We start from the raw sequence: 25,755 nt of genomic DNA on the forward strand, positions 1-25,755 counted from the left end.
TCTTGTTTAAGATATCCCGAACCCTATCTAAGAGCCTTTCCGGGTGAATCCTGTTTAAGACGTACCATAACCTGTCTAGGTAGTCCTGTTTAAGACGTTTCAAATCACACATTTCAAACCACGGATTTTCATCCTTATTCAAAGCTACGATAGGCTACTCAAAAGCCTTCAAACCATCTCAAATCAAATTTCAACTCTAAGGCGTACAGTTCTGTCCCCGAACTACGTTGACTCTGATTCTCCCTAAGGAGATACGTAGGCACTTGGCAACAAGGCGAGTCCCCTTCCTTCAAATTCTAATCATGTCAATATAATTAAATTCTGTCTGTTACCCTTCTTTATAAACCTTGCCATGAAACCCTTATCTTTGAAATATTAGCCTTTAGGAAAGGGTTGGGGGTGCCTAACACCTTCCCTCGACCTGAATATAGTATCTTACCCTGATCTCTTAACTGCGTAGGTTTCCTATTCGCCTTGGTAGAATAGGTGGCGACTCTAAACCTTTCAATTTTAAGGCAGGTTGCTGCAGACGTTAGAGCTTTCATGTTAAGGTTCAAACCTGACCTGATGATCACTATAAACTCAACCATAACCATTAGACATGATAACAATGCATAAATGAAGAGTTTGAATTCAATGAAAGTTACCAAACCGGAGAGTGATGGAACTCGTGTTTCAGGTCCTTCTGAACTTGGCTATTGATCCAAACCTACCTAAACATGTCCCAAGAGATGATTTATGGACTTAGTTTGTTTTGAAACTAACTGCAAAATCAAACACGGAAATTAAAGTTTCTTGTAATTTTTTTTAGTTTTATGAAGTTTGTGAGCTATTCTTTGTGAATTATTTCGTGTGTCCCCTCTTGCTGATAGTCTCCAAGCCATTTATAAGCAATATGAGTGCTGAAATCATAAGCTACCAAGCTCTTGAGTGTCTTTGAACTTTTGATTTTGTAATAATAAAAACTTTGAAAATCTTGGCCATGGCTTCAATTTTCTTCACCCCTCTTGCCATAGGTCTTCTGTACCTCTATGCTGCAGAGTTTGCATCAAACTTGGTGGCTCATGCTAAGGACAAAGCATTGAATCATTATCTTGAACCATTTCTTTTTTAATTTAACTTTAAATGGAATAAAATTAAACTAAAAAAGAAATAAAAATGTCATGGGCCTAATGTTGGTCGTGGGAGGCCTTTAACATCATTAGAATCATGTTTGGATCATAAATGCTTGGCCTCTTTTGGAAAAAAAACAATTTTGATCATTGTTGGTTTCATGCATTTTCCCAAAAAATAGCAAACTTCAACAAGGCATAATTCCCTCAATTTTGATCATATGAAGGAGTTCTTGTACTTTTTAGAAACCTCAAGATGTCCTCTACAAGCTACATTAGAAACTTTTTTGCATTTGGAGAAGTTATCTTGATATTATGGGCTTTGACAAAAAACTGCTTTTTGGTGACTTTGAAAATGACCTGTAATGTCTTAGCTCATATTTTCCAAATGGTAAATCCAATGACCATGGGACCAATTTCATTTGAAAGATAATTGAATTTCCTTCAAAATAAGCTTTGGTTGGAATTTTTCGGATGAACGAGGAGAGAGTTATGGTCGGTCAAAGTTCAGTTGACTTTTTAGGAGAAAACCCTAATTTTGAAACTTGGAGTTTTGTCGATTTCTGAACTTTTCTTGATGAATTATGATCAACCATTGATCAAATGATGAATCTTTTGAAAAAATATGGATATTGACAAAAAATTGCATTTTTGACTGTCTGTTGACTTTTCGGTCAAACTGGTCGTCTGTTGACTGTTTGAGCCGTTGATTGTGCGTCCGAGCGAATCGAAGTTTGAAAATTTGTCTGGTGGTACTTTGAGACATATGGCGATCCATGAAATCCATTTGAGGTCTCAAAAAACTTGTTCTCCTGAAAAAAAAACAAAAACCCTAGTTAGGGACTGTTTGTGTAGGAGACAGTTAAGCGTACCTGATTTTTGTGCAGTGTTGAGTCTCTGCTGATCATGTGATTATCAGAAGACTTATAGAAAAAAAATCTTGGAAATTTGAAATGCGAAAGATTGATTTGACTGATGGTACAAACACGGAGAATCGTGCTGTCAGCGGGTTTAACTGTTAACTGGCTGTCCGGGTATTATCATAGCAGTTAGAGGGAAAAATTAACAGTTAAAGTTAATTTTTTTTCTTTTTGTTTTTGTTGTGTTAATGGTGAAAAAATTATTTACATCATTTGTTAGAAAAACACAAACGTAATAAATATACTGTACGCGAACGAAATTACCGATAATAATATTGAAAAGGATTTAATGCACAGAAATATAAATATTTAACTAGCAATAAACACACATAATATTATCTCGATAATTAAACGACGGTACAACAGATAGTACAATATTTAATACTGACAGTACATATATTACATAAGAATATATCGAACAGTACGACAAATATAATGAACGGTACGTTATTTGAAAGCGAAAGATACGACAAACTTTAAGTATGACGATTAAAAACCCATGCTATAAACAACAATATATAGATGTACGGGGAGGAAGAGGAAAATAATTAGGAGATAGTATGATAGAAATTTGGGAGATGAGTGAAATTTGATGTGAGAATTTATGGAAAAAATGAGGGGTATTTATAGAGTGAAAAGAAGGATGGAGACGTTGGGGAATGAAGTCATACCGTACAAAAAAGGAAAGTTTGAGTGGTAGTAGGATTTGAAAGAAAGTGTATGGAATAAAGTTAGGATTTGATTTGAAAGAAAGAGATTTGAAAAGAAAGGAAGAGATTTGAAAATAATATAGTACAAAAAATTAGTGGGAAACAAAAAACCAATAATAATTTAATTGTTACCAGAACAGTCTGAATCCCCGGTCTCTGTGCTTGCAAAATTTAATTTTGTACCAACTGTGTCAGTATTATTTATCTGAAAATAAATCTCAAATAAACAGCGTGTGAAGTGATAAACAGTACTTGGCGTTTGTGTAAGAATGAATTCAACAGCGAACCAAAATACCGTATGAAAATATTCTAAAAACTGAGTATTCATAAAATCAGGATATTTATGAAATAAAATCCAAGATTATATAAAACTCCAAATTTTTAGACAGAGGTCTGTTGTCTCCTCCTTGAAAAAAGATGCGGGCAAATTTTGGGGTATAACAACTTGAAAATAACACTATGACACAGTCCCACCAGGTGTGCCAATTTCTTTACCAGTGATTTCTGACAAACAACCGCTAGTCCTCCAAAGTGTTTAAACAATCTGGTTACTCGCAGGATCGACTAGATTGATCCTAGGACATTGTTGAATAGTGTTTTGTGAATATATACAACTTTCTAACGTAATTTGCAATAAGTAAATGACTTTAAAATGAAACAAAGAAAATGCATAAACAACATGAATTTTAAATATAACTTTGCATTGAACAAATAACATTAAATGTAAATATGATGTTCTTCACACATACATTGTTTCAGCAAAGAATCTTTTCTCTCGCGCTGGTACTTGGAGTATTTTTTATGAATTTTTTGTATATTCATTCGAACATATCAATCTAAACAATAGTACTCCTATTTATACTACTTCGACCCTAACGGTCATTACATAGATGTCTTCCACGTTCAACATTTCGAACGTTTACTTCGCTTCAGATTTTCCCACGCGTCCGCTAGACAAAGTTGTTCCATTTGAATTTCAAGTCTTCCCGCTTTAGCATTTCGAATATGCCAGCGCTTTCGTCGAAGGATACTTGTAAAAGATTATAAAAGTTACTCTTAGTCGAATAATATCTCTTCCAAAGAGAAAAACCCTTAAATAGCTCTATGAGAACCATTTCTTTATCATAATCCAATACTCTAAGGTATTACAATTCTTTAGTCGAAATCTTCAACTAACAAAGGGTGAGTCTCATTCACAATTATTCAATGTTATAAATTCACAAATAACAAAATATCATGCATATCATTCACCCAATTGAATATATTCAGGTATTCAACAATTAATACATCAAACACACCAATTAAATCGATCACACCACATTATAACATTGGACATCTTCCATTCATGTTATAACCATACATACATCCTAATGCAATGCAACTACATGCATGTGGTACCAATCCATGGGATTAACCCATCTCACCGATCCACCATCGTCAAGGATACGGCTACCTCCGCTCACTAATTCCACCTAATAGGAATTAGCTACCGCTGATCCAACACCACTAGGATACAACCACAATTATGATTATGTATGCATGCATCACATATCGCATGCTAATCATCAACACCAAACAATATGAATAGTATTCATCATATTTCAACACCGAACAACAATTATGGATAATGTATTCACACGTCAACATAATCCAAAAAATTACATTATATAGTTCACACCAGACACAATATTTCATCATAAACATATTGTCACAGCACATTCACATTGTCACATTAATCAATCGATACACACAATGCACGACACAATACCAAGACCTTAAATCAAGGCATTTAAAATAAAGCCAACTACTATTCCAACACATCATTTAGTATTATAGAATATTTTATTAGCTTCACGATGCTCAAAACGGTACTCAAAACGGATAAACGGTTTAAAAGATATGAATTTTATAAACAATTTATTTTTCAAAAACACACAGCGGTAACCGGTTACCTCACTTCAAGTAACCGGTTACTGCCTGACGGAGTAACCCAAAATTCTATTCGTAACAGCGGTAACCGGTTACCTCAATCCAAGTAACCAATTACTGCGTCCAAGACAACAACAACAACGCATTTTCATACAGCGGTAACTGGTTACCTCGCCTCAAGTAACTGGTTACTTCACAACGAATATCAATTCCTCGTTGACGTAACCTCAGGTAATCGGTTACCACCCCCAGGTAACCGGTTACCTCGTACCTGCAGCCCCCAAAACACAGTTTTACAACTTCTAATCATTTCAAATTCCATCCAATTCGTGTCAAAACGATTCCAACACAAAAACAACACCAGATTTCATGTTATAACACAACACTAACATGTTTGAGAAACAAATTAACACCATATGAAATCACCGTCATTCCAATTCATCAAATCTTCCCAAAACCCCAAAAATCCCCAAAACCTAACATATCCCAATCGAATCAAACAACATACAAATCAATCTTACTACTCATGAATCGATAAAAGAGATTAATCGGAAGAGCCCCCCCTTACCTTAGAGTTTAGTTTGGTTCTTCCCCTTCTTTTGCTCTTCAGCTCTTTCATGTTCTTCTCTTTTCTCCAAATGTGTTCTTTCTCTTCTATTTTTCAATTTCCTCTATTTTCCTTCTTTTATGAAAAATAAAAATATACTTTAGTAAAAGGCTTAGTATTAGTACCCCTCTTTTACTAATCACTATCTAGGCCCAACAACATTCTCTTCTCAATTCTCCAAGAAATCCAATAAAATGCCAAATAATTCCAATAAATAATAAATTTTCAATTTAAAGTAATTAAGGAAAATATGGGGTGTTACAATACCATACACGGATTGAAGGATGAACCTTAGTTTCAGGAATTACGACTGACCTAAGGAAACCTAAGCAAGTTTTAGACATGTCGTCGGACCTAATGAAATCCCTACAGGTTAAGGATAGGCAGACGGAGATTCGTACCGGCTAGGAATTGTGACAGACATAATGGAAACTCCTGAAAGACTTGGTATAATAAAGAAAAAAGGAATCCCTACAAGCTAGGGATTAGGATACACAACAGGAAATCCCTACAGGCTAGTGATTGTGACAGACAAAAGGAAATCCCTACGGGCTAAGGATTATGAAATACTTAAGGGAATCTCTATAGGCCTAAGGATTGTAATTGATAGACTGAAAACCCCTATGGGTTTATGGAATGAAACCCAAACAGATTCATGGATACTGATTATATAAAAGGAAACCCTTCCGGGTTAAGGGATATAAATAGGACGTCCTTCTTGGGATGGTTTCCTATAAGGGGAATATTAAAAAAGTAAACTATAGGAAGGTTCTTACACAAGGTTCTAAGTTCATTTTACCTGTCCCAAGGGTGGTTTATCCTAGGCAGTGACGGACCCAAGTTCTATCATGTATGGGCTGGGGCCCCCACTATCTTTTGAACAAAATTGAGTATAAATATTACTTATAATAACATATTTATTAAATTTAATTTAAATTTTTTGAATAATCTTCAAAAACTATTACACGTGTCTGAAATATTTTTATATTTATATCATGGCCCACTAAAAAAATAGCAGAGTTCATGGACATAAACAACTGTAGAGCTGGTCATCTGATCAAAGTAAGAAGAGCTGGAGGTTATCATCTGATGGTGAAGAATGCAAAAGTTAGAAGCGTCATTTTGCCAAATCCTGGTCGTACAAATTTAAACAATCTTGACAATTGGCTTTACGACCTTAACGCTCCCGAGCCTGGTATGAATGAGCAAGGTAACCAAGATGATGATAACAATGCCGCAGTTGATGAAATTGAAGAAGAATTAGAGCACCAAGCGCCTCAACCAAATTTTTAACCTCCCGAGGCCCAACCACAGAACGCCAATCAACCAGCCACCCTTGACGCAATTAATGCCGCAATATTGCAGCAGAACCAATTGTTCAATCAGCATTACTAAAAATTTGAGACGCACCAAGGTGAGATGATGAACCTCATGCAGCAGATGCAAAGAGATTAACATGACTATGCTCAAAGGCATGATCAGCGCGTAGAAGACCAAGGACTCGTGGCAGATTTCATGGACGAGGCGAGGATGAATGAGTATTTTAGTTTCCAACTTCCTTTTTCATCTTTCGTCAATACATTGAGGACAATGTATGATTTAAGTATGGGGGAGGAAGTACTTCCGTTTTTCTAGTAATTTTTATATTTCCTTTGTAATTCCCCTTCTAGTTATTTCCGTTCAATAAATTTTTGTTTTATCATGTTATTTAAGCAACATTTATGTTATTTGATTCCCTTATTTTATTGAGCCCTAACAAATTTTTTTCAGTTTAATGCATAACTTGACCCACTCGACGAGTATGTAGGTTGCCAAATCTTTAAAACTAATTAGAAAATTTTAGCGAGATTTGACGAAATCACTACCGTCTGGACACTCTACAACCCCAGAGTATAATAGACTAGTTCAAGTACCTGCTATCCCGAAACCCTGAGCTTTAGTTTTGAAGTAACCTTAAGTAGTTTATTTAGCAGTCGGCACAGTCTTCAACACAAACTATGCAGAGAGTCGATGAATATAAGTGGATAGTCTCGGTAAATTATTAGAAAAATGTTACACGCTTTATGTAACAAGAAATGTACCCGGTCGTTTAATCCAACGGATGCAAGCCATACAAAGTAACATAAGAATTCATTGTTAGGTGGTTCAGAAGCGTCTGGTACTGAACTTGGTAGGGCAGACTATGGTCTAATCCCCTGCATCTTGCAATGGGATAGAGAAGGTTGCCACATTATTGTGCTAGAAACCATGGAGTTAAAAAAATCATAACCACTAACCGGTTGTTCTGCTATGTGCGTGTAAAGATAAATGGCTTAATATGAATACGCTAGAATGAAATGGGTGAAACAGGACGAATACTCGGGGTGAGCTATAGTAGCATCTGAAATTGGTTTATGTGAGATAGGATTATCTAGTGTCATTACCGTGGTGTTGGAGTATAAATTGAGCTTTTGATTCTCTAACAAAAACACCATGTAACCATGTATAAGTTGATTTGGGTCTTGTAGGTGCATCTGACCAATGTTTAGAAAAACATCGTACTGAGTATTTGCGTGAGGACAAGAAAAGTTCAAGTATAGGGGAGTTTGATAACACGTAAATGTATTGCATTTGTAGCTTGATTTACTTAATTTATTTCCCATTTTTAATCTAAATTTAATTACTTTGTATTGGTATTACACTGGTATTTGTTTATTTTGCAGGTATCTATTTATTTGAAGACTTTATGAGAAAATGAAGAAAAGAGGGGCACAAAATAACAAAAAGGGAACAAAAAGAGAACAAAAGAAGAAACCCCCAAGCCCAATGGAGTCTCACACGTGGCCCACTTGAAGAAGCATGCAATGGACGGCATTGCAAAAATCCATGATGAACGGAACCCCCTAGTGACGAACGGCATAGATGCCTTTTGGGCCTTGACAAACGTCATGCATGACTTGGGCCTTGACGGATTGAGACGCCCGTCTCTCTTTTCCTCATTCCTTTTCTGCCATGTCATGAATTAGGACCAAATAATATGATACTGAGACGCACGTCTCAAAGACTTCTTCAATTCCCCCATTTTTTTGCCACGTTCCAAGTTAAAATTCATTATTAAGTGGGCTACATTTCAGGAAGACTAGAACCACGATTGAGGAAATGGAAGTTAGAAAGAAAACACTATATAAAGAACCGAATATGTGTGTGTGAAAGGGGTAGGACCATCTTTTGTCCCAGCATTAGCTTTTTCTTGAGCATTATTTTCATTCCAACAATTGTTTTCTATTTCATTCTTTTTTTTTCTAACAATTTCTACACCGAAAATTATTGTGAACCTTTAACTGGTCTAACCTTACGTTAGATTCAAGTCTTTTATTTCCTTCTTTATTTTCTATTGAATAATTAATCAAAGAGAAATCCAACCGACCTGTGGTGGAAGGTTCCTGTATTCGAAGATTCAAGTTTAAATTCAGTATTTCAGGTTTTTATTTATAGCTTTTAATTTCTATTCTGATTATTGTATGATCGTTATTGTATGTCAATGAATATACTTGAAATTATGAACCTAAATTTTTTATGCATGTTTAATTCAAATAGTATGTGTAGTTAAATCGATCTGGTATCGGTATGTAAATTAATCTAACCGAAGGGATCCGAAATAAACTGGCCTAAATAATGTTTTATTGAAAATCACCTTTTTCTGGTTTTAGTGTCTAATTGAATTTATAAAAGTTTATAAAGTAAACAGAGCGAAATTTTGAGATTTTAAAACTAGATTAAGGTTAGAAATCAACAGAGCGAGAGTTTGAGATATTTAACCGGATAGTAGACATTGGACATTAGTTTTAAGGACAACGAGAGCGTATTAGAACTAATTAGACATTTACTTATTTTCAAAAAGTGTTTTTAAACTTGGCGAGACAGCGAGAGCGTACGTCAGGGGATATTAGCATAATCTAAGTCAATAGAGTGAGAGTTTGAGACAAGGGTTTTTAAGTGAATAATATTTACATGAAAAAGGCATTTTATTAATTCTGTTGTTTTCAAAAAGCGTTTCTAAATCTGATGGGACAGCGAGAGCGTACATTATGAGTTAGGATCATAATCTAAGTCAATAGAGCGAGAGTTTAAGAGGAGGGCTTTTAAACTGACATAGTTAATAAAGGATTTTTTATTTGATTAAAAACTTGGCCAGTGGAACTTTGAATTTCCTAAGTTAGACGAATTACATACCGGTTTCCATTTATTAATATTTTATCTAGATTTAGTATTATTTTGCCCCTAGAACATGATTAAAATATTGCTAGCCTTAGCTTTACAAAGCAACGATAGAATACAGTAGGTTGACATTGGTCCCTGTGGATTCGATATCTTTTAAAACTACACGTCACAACTATGCACTTGCAGTCTCCCGATTTATAGACACGTAAAGTCGCGATTAGTAAAAGCCACACACTAGAAAGAAATGTTAGTGTACACTATTGTTCTTTAAGATAACATGTAAATTTATCATCAAAAATTAAGGCCAGATGCATAACCAATCTTGTTCTTACAAGTTCCTCCTCAAATGTTCTTGAAAATGCGTTTTCTTTGGTTGGTGCTGAGATTCATAAGGAATTCAAAGAAAATTGCAACACAGGCTTGTTCTAAAACATCATGTGTACAACCCCAGTTGTTGAAACACTCCACATTCCCTTTAAGTTTTTTATATAAAAATAAATAAAAAAGAAAAGACGTGCCTTAACATTAAATGAATATATATGATGGCGTTGAGGTTCGAACCCATGAAAGCTTGATGGTTTTACCATGGTTGGCTACTCAATTGTTGTTATATACAATTAATTTTTAATCAAAATAAATAAATAATATGGTAGTGCCTTATTTTAGAGATGTCACCACAATATAGTGAAGAACTGTGATGACCATGGCGTTGTTGTTAACGCGGTTTTAGTAGTGTGATAAGGGTTCCCAAGAGTATGGCTCTAGTTCATGAGATAATAAATTTGGTATTGCATTTGGATATGAGTCTACAATCATTGTTATGCTCAAGAACATACAGGTTAAACATGATGAGCGCTATGAGGAGGAGTTGCATTGGCAATCAGATTTTGAGACAACTCAAGAGGAATGTTTTAGGCTTGTTCAAAAGCACTTGTCTACAAAAGATACACACTATGATGCCTTTGCCTCCTATGCCACTGGGCAATTTTCATTAATTCAGAATGAAATGGTCTCCAATCAGGCTACCACAACCTCTCAAATTAATACCATGCGTTCAACTCAAGAGGAGAATCATAATCACTACTCACTATTCTACCAGGAGATGTGTGATATTTTAGATAATGAATATGGAAATGATGGAAACAGTTGGCATCATGGAGGACGTTGAAGAAATGAGTTTTTATAATGGCGGATCAAACTTCTATTTGGGTCATTTCTATCATGCATTTTATGTTGTGGTGTCTCATGCATTTGGTTTTGTTTTCATGTTTTATTATCATGTTCAAGTATTGACAATTGTGTCACTTATTTAAAGTGAACTTTGCTTTCAGGTTTTATTTCTATGCCTTATGTTTAATGTATATGGATATCCTATTGCAACACTGTTATATTGCTTGTTTAAATTTCCTTTATTTATGTTCAGCATTTCATTTTTGTGTCATTTCATATATGTGAGTGCATGTTATTTCTTTCTTTGTAAATGCCTTTGTGTGATATATTGGTTTATGTGTGATAATTAATACTTCTTATGGCTTACTTTGTCTCTTTTTGATGTTGTCAAAGGGGGAGAAGCATATGAAAAACGAATTTGGATGCACATACTCAGGGGGAGCCTTCATGAAGACACGAAGCTCATCACCGCTTGTTTTGCCATCATAAAAAGGGGGAATATGGAGTGCATTTTCCTAAATTAAATGTTTTACATGATGTCAAAACAAGGATCTTTAGTGTTTTTGTACATTGGACGGTATCATCTAAGTCTTGATGTGCATCTTAGCATTAAGAAGCAAAACAACATCTTAGAATGCATTTAGAAAATGTTTTGTGCATTAAGAAAAGAGTTCATGCAGTAAAAATCAGTTTTACATGAAAAATGGGTTTATGTATCGACACATACATGTTATAAGTCAACACATGTGGATCAATATTAAAGCATGTAGCTTCCGTTTGGATGTATGCACACATGGGTGCCTTTAGGTCGATTGGCGAACCGCCTAAACAAATCTTCATGTCCTCTCTCTCTATCTCTTAATTTCTTTATTTTACATTTAATCACAAGTTATTGAATTCATTGATTGTGCATTGATACTTATAGAACAATTCTTTGTATCAAACTTGAAATTGCTTTGTTGATTAGATTAAAATTCTTAGAATTGTAATTGAGCTTTCATATCTACGAAGTCAAAAAGGAAAATCTGAAATATCAAAGTGCACACCTTGTGTTTGATAATTTGGATATTTGTGTTTTGTGTATCAATTAATTTCATTGGAAATAGGCTATCATTGTGAACATAGTAAGACGACTGATTGAGCAAATATTGTATTGTGTTCTTATCATTGTCTTCGTTTTCATTTAGTTTCTTATGCATATTCGAGTTTCCAATAGTCGGTTCGGATTAGACGACTTTGTTTGATCTAGGATTTAACTTCTACTTGCCATAGTTGTTACATGTTCTTAAAATAGTTTTTAAAACTATGTTTTTAACTTAGGGATATATTCACCTCCTCGTAGATAAGTTGTCGTAGTCTAACACTAACCTTTAAGGATGCGCATATTTTTGTTACAATGTGTGACTAATGCTAATGCACTGGAAATATTTAAAAGAGGAATTAAATGACTTTGAAAAACATCCTAGAGGTTGAAATCTTTGATGTATGGGAAGTAGACTTTATGGGACCTTTCCCATCCTTGTTTGGGAATCATTAACATACTTGTTGTTATCGACTACTATTTAAAATGGATTTAGGCTATTGCCTCTCCTACCACAACACACGAGTTTTAGTTTAGCTATTCAAAAAGGTTATTTTAATGAGGTTTTGAGTACCTAGAGTAGTCATCTGCAATGTAGGATATCATTCACCATAAGAAAAAAAGCCTTCTTCCTTCGGAGTAGAAAAAGAGAACATGTTTTTATGTCCAATAATATGCTTTGAATAGTCACTTTCAAGATACTATTTAGCGTTTGAGACTGTAAAGTATACTTGTATTAAAAAAAATTATTTTTTACGTATTCAAAAGTACTAGTAACAAACCCGTGCATACGCACAGGTTCTGTTCGGTTACGCGAATTTGGATACATCATTTATTTTAAACAAAAATAAAAAAATTTATATAAATAATTGATTATTTCGTATATAAAAATATTTAGATCAATGATATATTTTTTCCCGTATACCATTTTTGGATTAAAAATATTTAATCATAAATACCATTTCTCGTATATAAAAATATTTAGATCAATAATAGATTTTTATCATTTACAAAAATATTTGGATCAATTGTAAATTTCGTATATAAAAATATTTAGATCAATAATAAATTTTTTCCTGTACACCATTTTTGAATAAAAAATATTTGGGTCATAAATACCATTTTTCGTAAATAATAGATTTTTTTCCATATACAAATATTATTTTTGTTTAGGTATCATTTACAAAAATATTTGGATCAAAATTAAATTTTTGTATATTAAAATATTTAGATCAATAATATGTATTTTCCCGTATACCATTTTTGGATAAAAAATATTTGATCATAAATACCATTTCTCATATATATAAAAATATTTAGGTAAATAATAGATTTTTTCCCGTATACAGACTTCATTTTTGTTTAGGTATCATTTACAAAAATATTTGGACCGTATACCAATTTTGAATAAAAAATATTTGGATCATAAATAACATTTTTCGTAAATAATAATACAAATATTAATTTTTTTTTTAGGTATCATTTACAAAAATATTTGAATCAATATTAAAATTTTCGTATAAAAAAATATTTAGATCAATAGTAGATTTTTTCCCGTATACCATTTTTGGATCAAAAATATTTGATCATAAATACCATTTCTCGTATATAAAAATATTTAGGTCAATAATAGATTTTTTTTCCCGTATAGAGACCTCATTTTTGTTTAGGTATCATTTACAAAAATATTTGGATTAATAGTAAATTTCCTGTAATACCCTACCAATATGTGTCTAGAATCATATTAGCAGAATACTAATAACTGGTACTGAGTACATACAAAAGTCAGGAATAATAAAATAAGATGTATACATTTCAAAATCATCTCGAAGATGGATACAATTGATATGTCTACACAATGATAATAATACACAGCGGAAGAAAAGATCAGGCACATTCTTCACGGCATCCGGTCAAAAGCTCTTGATCCAAGCATCTAGCAAAACTCGATCTTGCACGGTACCTGAAAAATAATAAGATGAATGGGGTGAGATTACTAAATCTCAGTGAGTTCCCCTATCTTATGGGTTCTCTCGGCTCTACAGGGTACATACATCAACTACAGATCCATGTCAGATCCTAAGGTTTCCTCACTATCCAGTACAGGAAAGCATGTCAACTCGTAGCACCACGATTGAATGTCCACTAACCATCCGATTAGATATTCTGAGAACATATCACATGTTCGGATATTAGGTACATGTTTCCTCCAGAATAGGTCTTTTGGGTTTACCTGCCAACCTTCTGTCGGGAGCTACCCTCAAGGTATGGTCTTCCGGGTTTACCTGCCTATCTGCTCTCGAAACAAGGCCTCAAATCATACCTTTTCAATCTACATGGTAAGTAACTCATATGACTATAGAGAACCATGAAACCGACATTGAATCGCCACAATGATTCAACTCGTCCAATTTCCTGGGTCCAAATCTCACATAGAAATTCACCCATAAGGAAACAACAAAAAAGGAGAAGGTGAGGTACACATCCCCGGGAGTTCATCCCCGAAGAATAACTCCTGAACTAAGGAGCCGACCCATTCCCAGACCAAAGCCCGAGAATGCCTGCAATATATGTGGCACAAGGGCATCCTTGGAATTTCTTCACAAGAAGTAGCCAACATATATGTAACGTGCCTACTCGCAGTTACTGTCCTTTTGTATGTCCTCTAACCCCTCGTCACATACTTACTACACCATTAGATTTTAGAATTTCAGAAGAAGTCGCTTGATAGGAAAGAGGTAATATCAGGATGTTCAGGTATCATAGTTTAGGTATCCTAAGGCTCAGCTTACCATATCCATATTTTGTTTATCGACGTACACAAGTTTCACCAAGTTGTAAGGCCTCCTCGCCTCTTGGTTCACTTGCTTAGCTTCACAAGCTATAATACCTAAACATCTTTAGTGAACATGGCTAGCTTTGATTTTCATCACCGCTCATTCTATGATGCCTACTACCCTCTTAAAGGAACACTTGGGCACTACGGCCCTTAGGACGGTTAACGAATCAATTATTCGAGTATTATCTTTTAGTACCAAGGTACAAGAATATTCACATGGATTTAATTAGTACTTAATAGTATACTAAGGTTGTGGAAGCTTAGACATCTCGTAGCCCTTTCCATTAGCTTTCCAATGCCTCCGACGGCACCCAATTCTGAGTTACGAAACTCCAGTTATGGTCGAAACAGTAAAGGGATGATTTTCTGTAAGGTGCAATCGATTTGCAGTGGTGTGCAATCGATTGTTCGCTGAACCAAAAGCGCAGAAAGTCAATTTTTCACAGTGCAATCGATTGCTTGACCCCTGCAATCGATTACTTACTGAACCAGAAGCAAAAATCACATTTTTCTTGCATAAAACCAGTTCCAATAGTGTTCTAACTCATCCCTAGGTTCCCCAACAATCCAAAATTGAACCCTAACATGTAACAACATTCTATAGCAGCATATACATGTATCAACACACCTATCAATACCAACATGCATCAACAATTTTCTCATTCTAATCCTTGTTCCCAAACATGCAATTCATAAAACCCCAATTCCTACCCCAAGTTCTAACTATGGAACTCACCTTGTTGATGATGATGAAACAGAATGAGATGCTGAGAAAGGAGATGACGATGATGATGGTCTTCACACTTGATCATAGTTCTTCCTCCATGGTCACCAAGTTCCACACACATGCATGTTGATGATGAGCTTGAAGTTAGTCTTGCTTCCTCTTCTTCTTCAAGACCTCCCTATCTCTATCTCATATCTCTTTTACTTCCAAATTCTGATTTTCTTCTAAGTGTGGAAAGAATGAGGAAAAATGAGTTAGAAAGACCACATATTGGGTTTATATGGTTCAAGTGCAAAATATCCAATTTGCCCCTTGTCTTACTCATCAAAATTACTAAACATGTCCTTGTCTTACTAACTCTCCACTAAATTCACCAATTAACTACTAATTTTACCAATTATACTTTAATACAAATTCTAGCATAAGAGTCCAAAATTGGTGAATAGGGATATTACATTCTCCTCCCCCTTAATTAGAATTCGCCCTCGAATTCCTTCCAATCACCCTGGCAACAAGCTCTTCACATCATCTCCCGACGTCGGAACGAAACGTTCCTTACATCACACGTCTCTTCAGATATTATGTCATTATACACTTGGGAAAAATCCTTCCAAGGTCTCTGACCTTTACTTCTTCGCACTTGAGTATTAATAGCTCTATAAACCAATACCAGTATGTGTTTAGCCTGTAACCTCTTACTCATGTACGCCATTGGTTTCCCACGTCTTTTCTTTGATTTGCCTCCAATATAAGGAACCCCTACTGCAATATTCATATCTAGCAACGATATTCTAGATTCAATGCTACACGAATCCATATGGAGTCACACAAGTGTCTGCTAAGTCCTTGGGTCTTGACTTCTAATTCCCAAATGCTTAGAAGGATTGATTCCAAGTTCACCTTCACTGTACAACAACCACCTTCCCACTTTGATCCTCCTTTCGATCTTGGTCGGAACAATTGAATCCAAAATCCACAAGAGCGTACAATTCCTACAACTATCTATCTTGATAGCTAAATACTTCACACAAGGTCTTGCCAATGAAGAGAAAGCTCTAACGGTTGACCTGCAACATCGCTCAAATTCTCCACATACGCTCACAAGTTTACCCGACATAGTCAAATAACACTTCGTCAAATAAAATCCTCTACTTACCTCCAGCATCTCCAATGGTCACAATACTCCTTCCAATATTCACAAGCTAGCCCGTGAAACTTCCGATCATACCTCGACCACAGCGTCCTTCTATACCAGTCCATCAGCGGGTTTCTCTAGATTATGGTGGATCCTTGAGTCTACGATGAACGAAACATTACTTTGTCGAGTTCATCTTCGGAAGGTATCCCCATACATACCTACTACAGGCATATCCCATTCTTGTCTGTTGCACTATTCTGATCTCAACCGATCACACACTTCACGGAACCCACTAAGCCATATTGTGTCCATAATCCACTTGGCTTCATTACTCTATTGCTCTCAATCCCTTGGTAGCAACAACTCCTTCTCGGCATTCTTCCAATTATGATACGTGCTAGAGTCTTAACCACACTTACCAACACTACTAGTCGAGATCGAGTAGTTCTTAACATCAAGTCACTAATTACTCCGTCATCCTTGGAAAATTCTCCTTAGAATACAACCCTTGTCATACATTTCATTTTCCGAACTTCTGAAACTGAATACTCGCCAAAAATGAATTCATGTTACTTTACTAATTCCCGAATCGTACAGCTGCTACAATAACTTTGTCAATCTGTCCATAGTTTCTTCTCAACCATACGACTTCATACCGCTGGCATGACAACACTTCCCAGAATCCATATGGCTTAACCAAAATAACAATACTTTCATAGTCGCACTTCAACCACACTGTCATCTAATGCCTTTTCATTTCCGAAACTGGCACTAAACTGACTCCCTCGGTTGCATTCCCCAATGCATCAGTTCTAGCAGTTAAGTGTATATCATAATGCAAGGAATCAAACTTTGTGCCTTGGATATTCCCCTTTGAAAGTGCCTCTGCTTACCAAGACTGACCTTGTTTAACTTTTGAGGATCTACAAATACTCCCCTCGATGCATCTCACATTGATCTAACCCAAGGCATACGTCTTCTATTCTAACACTGATCACCATTGTTAAAGAATAGTTACATAATGCGCTAGTCGGAATATGACAATCACACACATATCCCATCTCGAACAGTACGCATAAAGGTTAACTAACTCCAACAAAACAAGGAGCATCCACATTGTAGAATCCAAAAATTCTCAAGCGGTCTCGACCACCCAAGTTCTCCTCCTAAGCGTAGCATTAGAATCTAATCCACCTTGTCGTCGCCTACTCGCATAATCCTCAATCATCGAGTGCAACATGTGGATTCTTATCCCACCTACACTACGCCAAAAAGACTTTTAGACAGCGCCCCTAAGACAGCGCTTTTATACAAAAGCGTTGCTATAAATAAAATAAAACACGGAAACTGTATTAAAAAATGAATAAAAGCGCTGGTATAGGACCGACCTTAGACAACGCTTCTTCAAAAGCGCTGGTATAGGACCATATTAGAAAGCGCTTTACAAAAGCGCTGGTATAGGACCACATTAGAAAGCGTTTTCTGAAAAAGCGCTGCCTTAGATGGATTAAAATTGAAATTGAAAAATAGTTTCTAATATTCTGAATCACTATTATCGTTCTACTCTCCAGCTATCGTTCTTCTTCTTCTGCCAAACGAAAAACCCTAATCTTCTGAATCCACCAACAAACCTTCTAAATCCACGAACAAACCTTCTGAATTCAAAGAACCCTAATCGAACCCACGGCCGCAAATTTCTTCTCTCACGCAAATCCCTTCAGAATTCGAAAAATCCTAATCTAACCGGCGGTTGCGATTTTCTTTCTCTGGAAAACGAAATTGCTTTCATCGTTCTTCCATAATCAACAACATCTCAGCGTGGTTCTTCCCTGGTTAGTTTTATTGTGTATTCAAATTTGTATATCTTGCTTTATTGTGTATTCAAATCTGTATATCTTAGTTTTATTATGAATTGTATATGCATTCAAATCTGTATATGTATTCAAGTCTTTATATCTTAGTTTTATTTTGAACTGTATATGTATTCAAATATGCTGTGTTGTGCTTGTAATATGGAAACAAGAAAAATGTGGTACAATCTTCAAAAGAATGAAAAGACAATATAAGAAAAGCTCTGAATCTAATCCTTCTATGCATCTATCTCTGGAAAACATTCATCATCCATAATTAGAAAAGCATACATGTTAACTAATGCTATGAACCATACATGGCTGCACCTTGTTAATTAAATTTAAAGAAAGTCTATCATGTTTAACACACTAGGTTATTATGTGGTGTATATTTATCAGAGAGAATAGAAGATAGAATACCATGAGCCATCAAGATTTTGTGTATTTTCAATGTAATGAATTGCTTTGGCAAGGCAGTGATGTATTTCCTTTGTTCTATGACAAGGGTGTAGCTTTGTGAAGAGTACCAGGGCTTGCATTGTAGAACCAGTGCACTCAACATACCTATTAATTTCAAAACAAGGAACACAAATATGCAGTAAGTGAGATATGCATTGACAGTGTTTTTTTATGATTGATGTTGCTATATATCTTACTCCCTCTCAATCAGCGTGTCTTCGAAGAATTCAGTTGGATTGAATTTCTGCAACAAACATTCATGCATATAATTAGTTGTTTCTTTTATATATTAATTTGTTTGATGAATAAGAGTAACTTCATAACATACCTCTAGCCAACTGTAAGCATTTTGAGGCTCCCAAGCAGGGAACCCACCATTACTGCTCTGTAGAGAGTGGATGACATTAACAGCATCATTGAACCGCTCTGTTTCCAATTTCAGAAAGTTACTTTTGTTGTAGAACACTAAAGGGAGAGGACGATTGAAGTATCTGTTGCAGCAAACAGAGCTGTTTGCTCATTTTGCAAAAAGTGAGGAAGCTTCTTCTCAAAAGAAGACTAAGGGAAGGTACTTTCTGAAGATTAGTGGATACTGTGTTGCAATTTGTCTCTTATTTTTTGTTGTCTTAGTGGGTTTTAATTGTATTGATGATTGTTCTTTGGTGTCTATGCAAGTTATTTCAAGGGTTTGTGAAACTTATACCTACCTATAAAATTGTCGATGTAAACTAGCTATAACTATTTGATGTTGGACAGTCTTGCTACTTCCAAAGTGTTTTAAATTTAATTTTGTATAAGAATTGTTAGAAATAGAATGGCTAAGCTATGCATTTCTACCGGGGGTGAGCAAAATTAGGCAACTGTTTTCTCTAGTGTCATATAACTTATATTGAATTCAATGTTGTTCATTTAAGGTGATAGTTATCTGGCGAGCTTGAAAAGCAATACCATTTCTAGGTAGAAGTACACTATCCTAGTTAGAATTCATGTGAATTCCACAAGTTTTAAAAAGGGGCCTATAATTGTGATTTCAACTGCTGCACTACAATTTTAAGTTATCTACAGCGGCAGCAAGTAATGGTCTATTTGGATCCACATTGACACATCAAACTTCATGTCCCAATGTATATTGAAGGTGTCACGAAAATACAATGTTTGAGCTTGTCGGCAGCCAACTCATGGCAATTTCACAAAAACTCACATTAATAAAAAACGTACATTCAACAACATAGTACATATACATGGTGAGATTTGATGTGTCAATGCATATCTATACAAACCATTATCCATATATCTTTCAGTATCAAATTGTATTGTTAGACTATGGTACTAGCAAGAAAAACTATTGAGCATCAATGCATGAAGAACATGAATAACTGTAGTGTAGTTATTTTCTCCTAGTAATTGAACAGATTGCTTTTGTATTTATATTAGTCCTATCAATGGGAATTGTGAAACAATTTTTTTTATCAACTCATATATAAGCATCTCAGTAGCCACATTATCAAAATTCAGCCTCAAATGCATAGGTGGAGAGGGACCAAAATCAGATAATAAAAAAATGTCTCAGTTGAAAACTCAATTCACTTTATACTACCAGGAACCAAATTCAAAAGGGGTAAACATGGTCACCTTTATACTAACCAACTGCTCCAATCATCATTGTATATTTTCTTCTAGCTTTCTTTGGTCCTTATATATTTGTATAGATTGTCATAATGCGCATATGCTTAGTAACTTGTTTGTTGTAACTTCTATGATTTATCAGTTTTTTCTTCCTATATGCTTTGTTCGTGATACTTCTCAATATTGAAGTAATCACTTGATTCTATGTTTATCCTTTGTGATTTTTTTGGCACATAAATAGTACAAGAAGCAAGTGACAAACGCCAGAAAGCAGCTACCTTTGTAAGTATGATTGCTTATGATATATATTCATTGTTTACTTGATTCTATGTTTACCCCCCTAGAGCTAGCAGTTTTTGTTAATTAATAAACTTTACTTTCAAGTTATGTTTTATGTTCAACATTTCTTTTGAAAGCCTAGAATCTACACCAATCATAACTCAATTTCAATACGTTTTACTATCTTTTCAATCTTGTAGTAATTTTGGTTTAAGATTTCTAATACCCTATAAAATAATTTCTACACATCCATTGGTCTAATCACTCAATAAGTATGATATATATATATATATATATATATATATATATATATATATATATATATATATATATATATATATATATATATCATAAGTATAAAATTAATTTCATTTTATGACTTTTAAAGTTAACAATAAAATGTTCTCTGAAGCTGATCTAGTAGCTTTTGCATTTCGAATTTGTGGTCAATTCAGATCTAGGAAGTTACAGCGGAAACGATGTCGTTTATATATCAACTACTTGATTAAGTTTGAAAAATAAAAATTCATGACTTAGTGTAAACTTAACTTTGATCTTTTTATCGTCAAGTAAAACTGCAGTACTTAGTCGTTTACTATGTTTTGTTCGATACTATGTTTGTACTTAAGTTTACAAATGAAGAATTTACTTGGCAGTCCGCCACTGATGTCTAGAAGTTTACTTAATGTTATTCTGTTAACTACTGTTATAGGCTAAGCTTCAAGAGTTCATATTGATATGTGTTTGTTCAATATTACATGCATAAACATAGTAAATTTGAAAGATGATAGACACTATCTATAAAACTATTTTACAGACTCTTATGTTAACACTATAATATAATGGACAGGAGAACTCTTATGATCTTGCACGTCTCCACTGTAATTGAAATTCAACATCATAAACTTTAGAAAATAGCACTGATATCATAAACCAATTATTCATGTTAATTATTCATGTTAATTTCACAAGTAATTTCACTATAATATAATGTTTATTTAGCATCTTAGTAATGTTTAAAATCAATTTTAATATAAATCTAATTCTATAACTAGTTTGAAAATATAGTTAGTTTTAATATAAATTCAATTCTCCTTCTTGTTCTCTTCAATTAACTTTTTTATTTTATATTTTCAGGAATATCTTTGCTAGGGGTTTTACTTGTGAAGAGTGAAGTTCGATTCGTTTCCAAGAATCTTACAGTGTGTGTTTCCAGAAGTTGCTGACTTTCTCTACAGGTAATTAGCGTTTTTTGTTTAGCTTATTTTGAAATAGTTGCGTGAATAGTTATAGTGTTTTTGTTTACCTTAATTAGTGATAATTCCATGGATAAAAAATGGATGAATGCCGATCGATTGTCAAAAGAGTACGAGAATGGGGTATTGAAATAGTTGCGTGAATAATTATAGTGTTTTTGTTTAGATTATTTAGTGATATGTAGGCCGCTTGAAATACATTCGTGGCAAACGTAGAATGGTTTTATGGACACTAATGTAGAATGTTTTTCACCTTTATATTATTTTGTTTTTGGTTTTCTGTTATTCTGTTTTGTGATTGTAATGGTTTGATGCAATTGCAGGATATTGAAGGGTAAAAAGGTTACAGTTGTTGGCAAGAAGAAAAAGTAGATATTTAGCATCCTTTTGACTTGGATGTAATTTTGTGTAATTGTTTTCATTGAATTGGATGTAATTTTGTTGTTTTGGGTAAAAATGTTTTGGATGATGCAATTGTTTTCATTGAATTAGATGTAATTTTATTGTTGTTTATTAATATATTCTTAGCATTTTAGCATATAAAAAATACAAAGTTTATTCGTATACATATATTCTTAGCATCTTAGCTCTGAAAAATAGAGTTTTTTTTTGTTGTTTATATGTGAAATTTGTAATGGTATATACAGGTGTAAAATGTGGTGAAAACCCGGGGCAAACCTTTTTTAAATAGATGCATCTAAAAATTTCGTGGACATTAGACAGCGCTTTACAAGAGAAGCGCTGCCTAAAAGCTCTTTAAAAATTTTGTTCAGAAAAGCGCTGCCTAAATGGGGCCTTTAACAGCGCTTTTAAGATAAAAGTGTTGGCTAAATTGGGCCTTTAGCAGCGCTTCTGGGAACAGCGCTGTCTAAAGGTGGCCTTTAGCAGCGCTTTTAAGAGGCTTTTTCTTAAAAATTGTTTCATAAAAGCGCTGTCTAAAGTGGGCCGTTAGCAGCGCTTTATAGGTAAAAGTGCTGGCTAAAAGGTGCATTTAGCAGTGCTTTAAAGGTGAAATAAAGCGCTGCCTTTACCTACGGCAGCGGGGGAATAGATAGCGCTTTAAAGCGCTGCCTAAAGCCAAAAAAAGCGTTGTCTTTTTCCTTGTTTGGCGTAGTGCTACCTTATGAGAATCTGGATCCGCGTCACGAATACCAATCTCATCCTACCTTGAGTTCCAGATCAGCATGTCCCACATCTGTCAGGAAAGGTCGACTCACGCGCCTCGTGCACGATAGCGATACTGTGGCGATATACCTGTCTAGCAGTACTAACATGGTGGTCCAAATTCGAGGCCATGCACTCAAGTAACCTACCCAGTAGCGTATAACAATCTCCACCTGTATCCTATAGCCACTAACGACTAATCGAACATGTCTCAACTGAGGTCATCTCTACTCTGATCCTTCTAGTCACACGTTTAAGGTTAACCTCCACTGAACACAACAAACTAGATCTGACTCACTACAAATCCAGTTCGAGTTCCTATGCCAGGTGTGTACTCACTCACACAGGGCACGCATGAGAGATTCTCAATGTAACTCCCACCATATAGGAATATCATGGTTACAAATAACAGTCACCTACTGCGGTCAACTCACCGATGCTTTAGACAACCACTAGTGTATTTCACCTAAGTACCCAATGCATAGTGTAGCTTGATGGCTTCACCCGGGATTAAATGATTCATAACTAGCAGGGAACATGGATTGCTGCCCTCTGCATATCCCTCCATTCAGTTTCCGCCTAGCGTAGTTCTAGGACTCACGCATTTCAGAATACACAAGGAGATGCAATAGATTCTTTCACCCAATCAGATATCCTAGATCTCCAAATTGGAGGTCACCACTTCCACTCGTTCCATAAACCGTTCACTATATGACTACTCACACCTTAATGTACACCATAACGAGTCAGAGTGTAATGATCTTATCCATCCAAGTACTTCCCAGGCCAAAGCAATTAGAAAGATCCAATATCTCGGTCCAACTCTCAAAGTCTTCCATTCATCCATTTCTCTATCCATGTCTGCTACTGTCACCATATTCGAGTAACGAATTCCTAACGGATTCAAGCTTAACTCCATCATGGAATTCCCTTACCCCATTCCTACTTAGGTGCTTTATAGATTTCCCTCACTGCTATCGAGATCCAGATAAAGTTCACTCCATCCAATCGAAATCTTGGAACTTCTAGTCGTCTTAGACCTTACCACGACAGCTAGGTTGACAACTATTCCGTGTTAATTTCTCTTCTTATGTTTGACAATTCCAACATACTCCCAACTTAACCGACTTCTACCATTTTAACTGCCTCCTCTAACATACACTTCGTCTGAAAGGTTCACTTTGTCCTATAAGGTGTTTTGGAAATTCCAACTTCCTCTGACTTCTGCCGTGGAGAGTGTTATCGCATCTACCTTGCATATGAGACATTATCCAAGTCCAACATTTCTCCAAAATTACTACTGGAATTCTTTTACCACACTAGTCACTTTGGGGATAACGCGTCCTCGTGGCGGCTCTGCCGCGATCCTTCCTATCACGTACCCAGTTGGTGAGTTGATCAAGTTCAACAACTGAATAACATGACAGTAGAATCGATCCAGCAACGCACACTTGTGAGGAAGAAAGGAGTTTGCTAATGATGCCTCACAGTTAGGTCGACGGTCGACCTGCTCTGATACCAACTGTAATACCCTACCAATATGTGTCTAGAATCATATTAGCAGAATACTAATAACTGGTACTAAGTACATACAAAAGTCAGGAATAATAAAATAAGATGTATACATTTCAAAATCATCTCGAAGATGGATACAATTGATATGTCTACACAATGATAATAATACACAGCGGAAGAAAAGATCAGGCACATTCTTCACGGCATCCGGTCAAAAGCTCTTGATCCAAGCATCTAGCAAAACTCGATCTTGCACGGTACCTGAAAAATAATAAGATGAATGGGGTGAGATTACTAAATCTCAGTGAGTTCCCCTATCTTATGGGTTCTCTCGGCTCTACAGGGTACATACATCAACTACAGATCCATGTCAGATCCTAACGTTTCCTCACTATCCAGTACAGGAAAGCATGTCAACTCGTAGCACCACGATTGAATGTCCACTAACCATCCGATTAGATATTCTGAGAACATATCACATGTTCGGATATTAGGTACATGTTTCCTCTAGAATAGGTCTTCCGGGTTTACCTGCCAACCTTCTGTCGGGAGCTACCCTCAAGGTCTGGTCTTCCGGGTTTACCTACCTATCTGCTCTCGAAACAAGACCTCAAATCATACCTTTTCAATCTACATGGTAAGTAACTCATATGACTATAGAGAACCATGGAACCGACATTGAATCGCCACAATGATTCAACTCGTCCAATTTCCTGGGTCCAAATCTCACATAGAAATTCACCCATAAGGAAACAACAAAAGGAGAAGGTGAGGTACACATCCCCGGGAGTTCATCCCCGAAGAATAACTCCTGAACTAAGGAGCCGACCCATTCCCGAGACCAAAGCCCGAGAATGCCTGCAATATATGTGGCACAAGGGCATCCTTGGAATTTCTTCACAAGAAGTAGCCAACATATATGTAACGTGCCTACTCGCAGTTACTGTCCTTTTGTATGTCCTCTAACCCCTCGTCACATACTTACTACACCATTAGATTTTAGAATTTCAGAAGAAGTCGCTTGATAGGAAAGAGGTAATATCAGGATGTTCAGGTATCATAGTTTAGGTATCCTAAGGCTCAGCTTACCATATCCATATTTTGTTTATCGACGTACACAAGTTTCACCAAGTTGTAAGGCCTCCTCGCCTCTTGGTTCACTTGCTTAGCTTC

The 25,755-nt window shown here is 35.4% G+C and overlaps 1 protein-coding gene and 1 long non-coding RNA gene across 2 annotated transcripts; one reads left to right on the forward strand and one right to left on the reverse strand.

The window, feature by feature from the left end:
• Nucleotides 1-18,612: 18,612 nt before the first annotated feature.
• On the reverse strand, nucleotides 18,613-19,858 carry LOC131659254 (lupeol synthase-like). Its single transcript, XM_058928465.1, has 4 exons — nucleotides 19,806-19,858; nucleotides 19,071-19,233; nucleotides 18,940-18,986; nucleotides 18,613-18,847 (listed from the first exon to the last, which is right to left on the reverse strand). Exons 1-4 carry the CDS (start codon nucleotides 19,856-19,858, stop codon nucleotides 18,679-18,681), a joined length of 432 nt encoding a protein of 143 aa, XP_058784448.1. The 3' UTR covers nucleotides 18,613-18,678.
• Nucleotides 19,859-20,987: 1,129 nt separating this feature from the next.
• On the forward strand, nucleotides 20,988-22,420 carry LOC131662542 (uncharacterized). Its single transcript, XR_009301650.1, has 2 exons — nucleotides 20,988-21,885; nucleotides 22,227-22,420. It is a non-coding gene; the product is annotated as an uncharacterized LOC131662542 (long non-coding RNA).
• The last annotated feature ends 3,335 nt before the right edge of the window (nucleotides 22,421-25,755 follow it).

This window comes from Vicia villosa, linkage group LG3, assembly GCF_029867415.1.
Source record: "Vicia villosa cultivar HV-30 ecotype Madison, WI linkage group LG3, Vvil1.0, whole genome shotgun sequence".
Lineage (NCBI taxonomy): Eukaryota > Viridiplantae > Streptophyta > Magnoliopsida > Fabales > Fabaceae > Vicia > Vicia villosa.

Coding starts and splice junctions, on each gene's coding strand:
- LOC131659254 (XM_058928465.1), bottom strand. CDS start 19,858: ATGAAGTTTGATGTGTCAATGTGGATCCAAATAGACCATTACTTGCTG. Junction 19,234..19,805: donor GACCATTACTTGCTGCCGCT/GTAGATAACTTA, acceptor TTGCTGCAACAG/ATACTTCAATCGTCCTCTCC. Junction 18,848..18,939: donor GACACGCTGATTGAGAGGGA/GTAAGATATATA, acceptor TGAAATTAATAG/GTATGTTGAGTGCACTGGTT.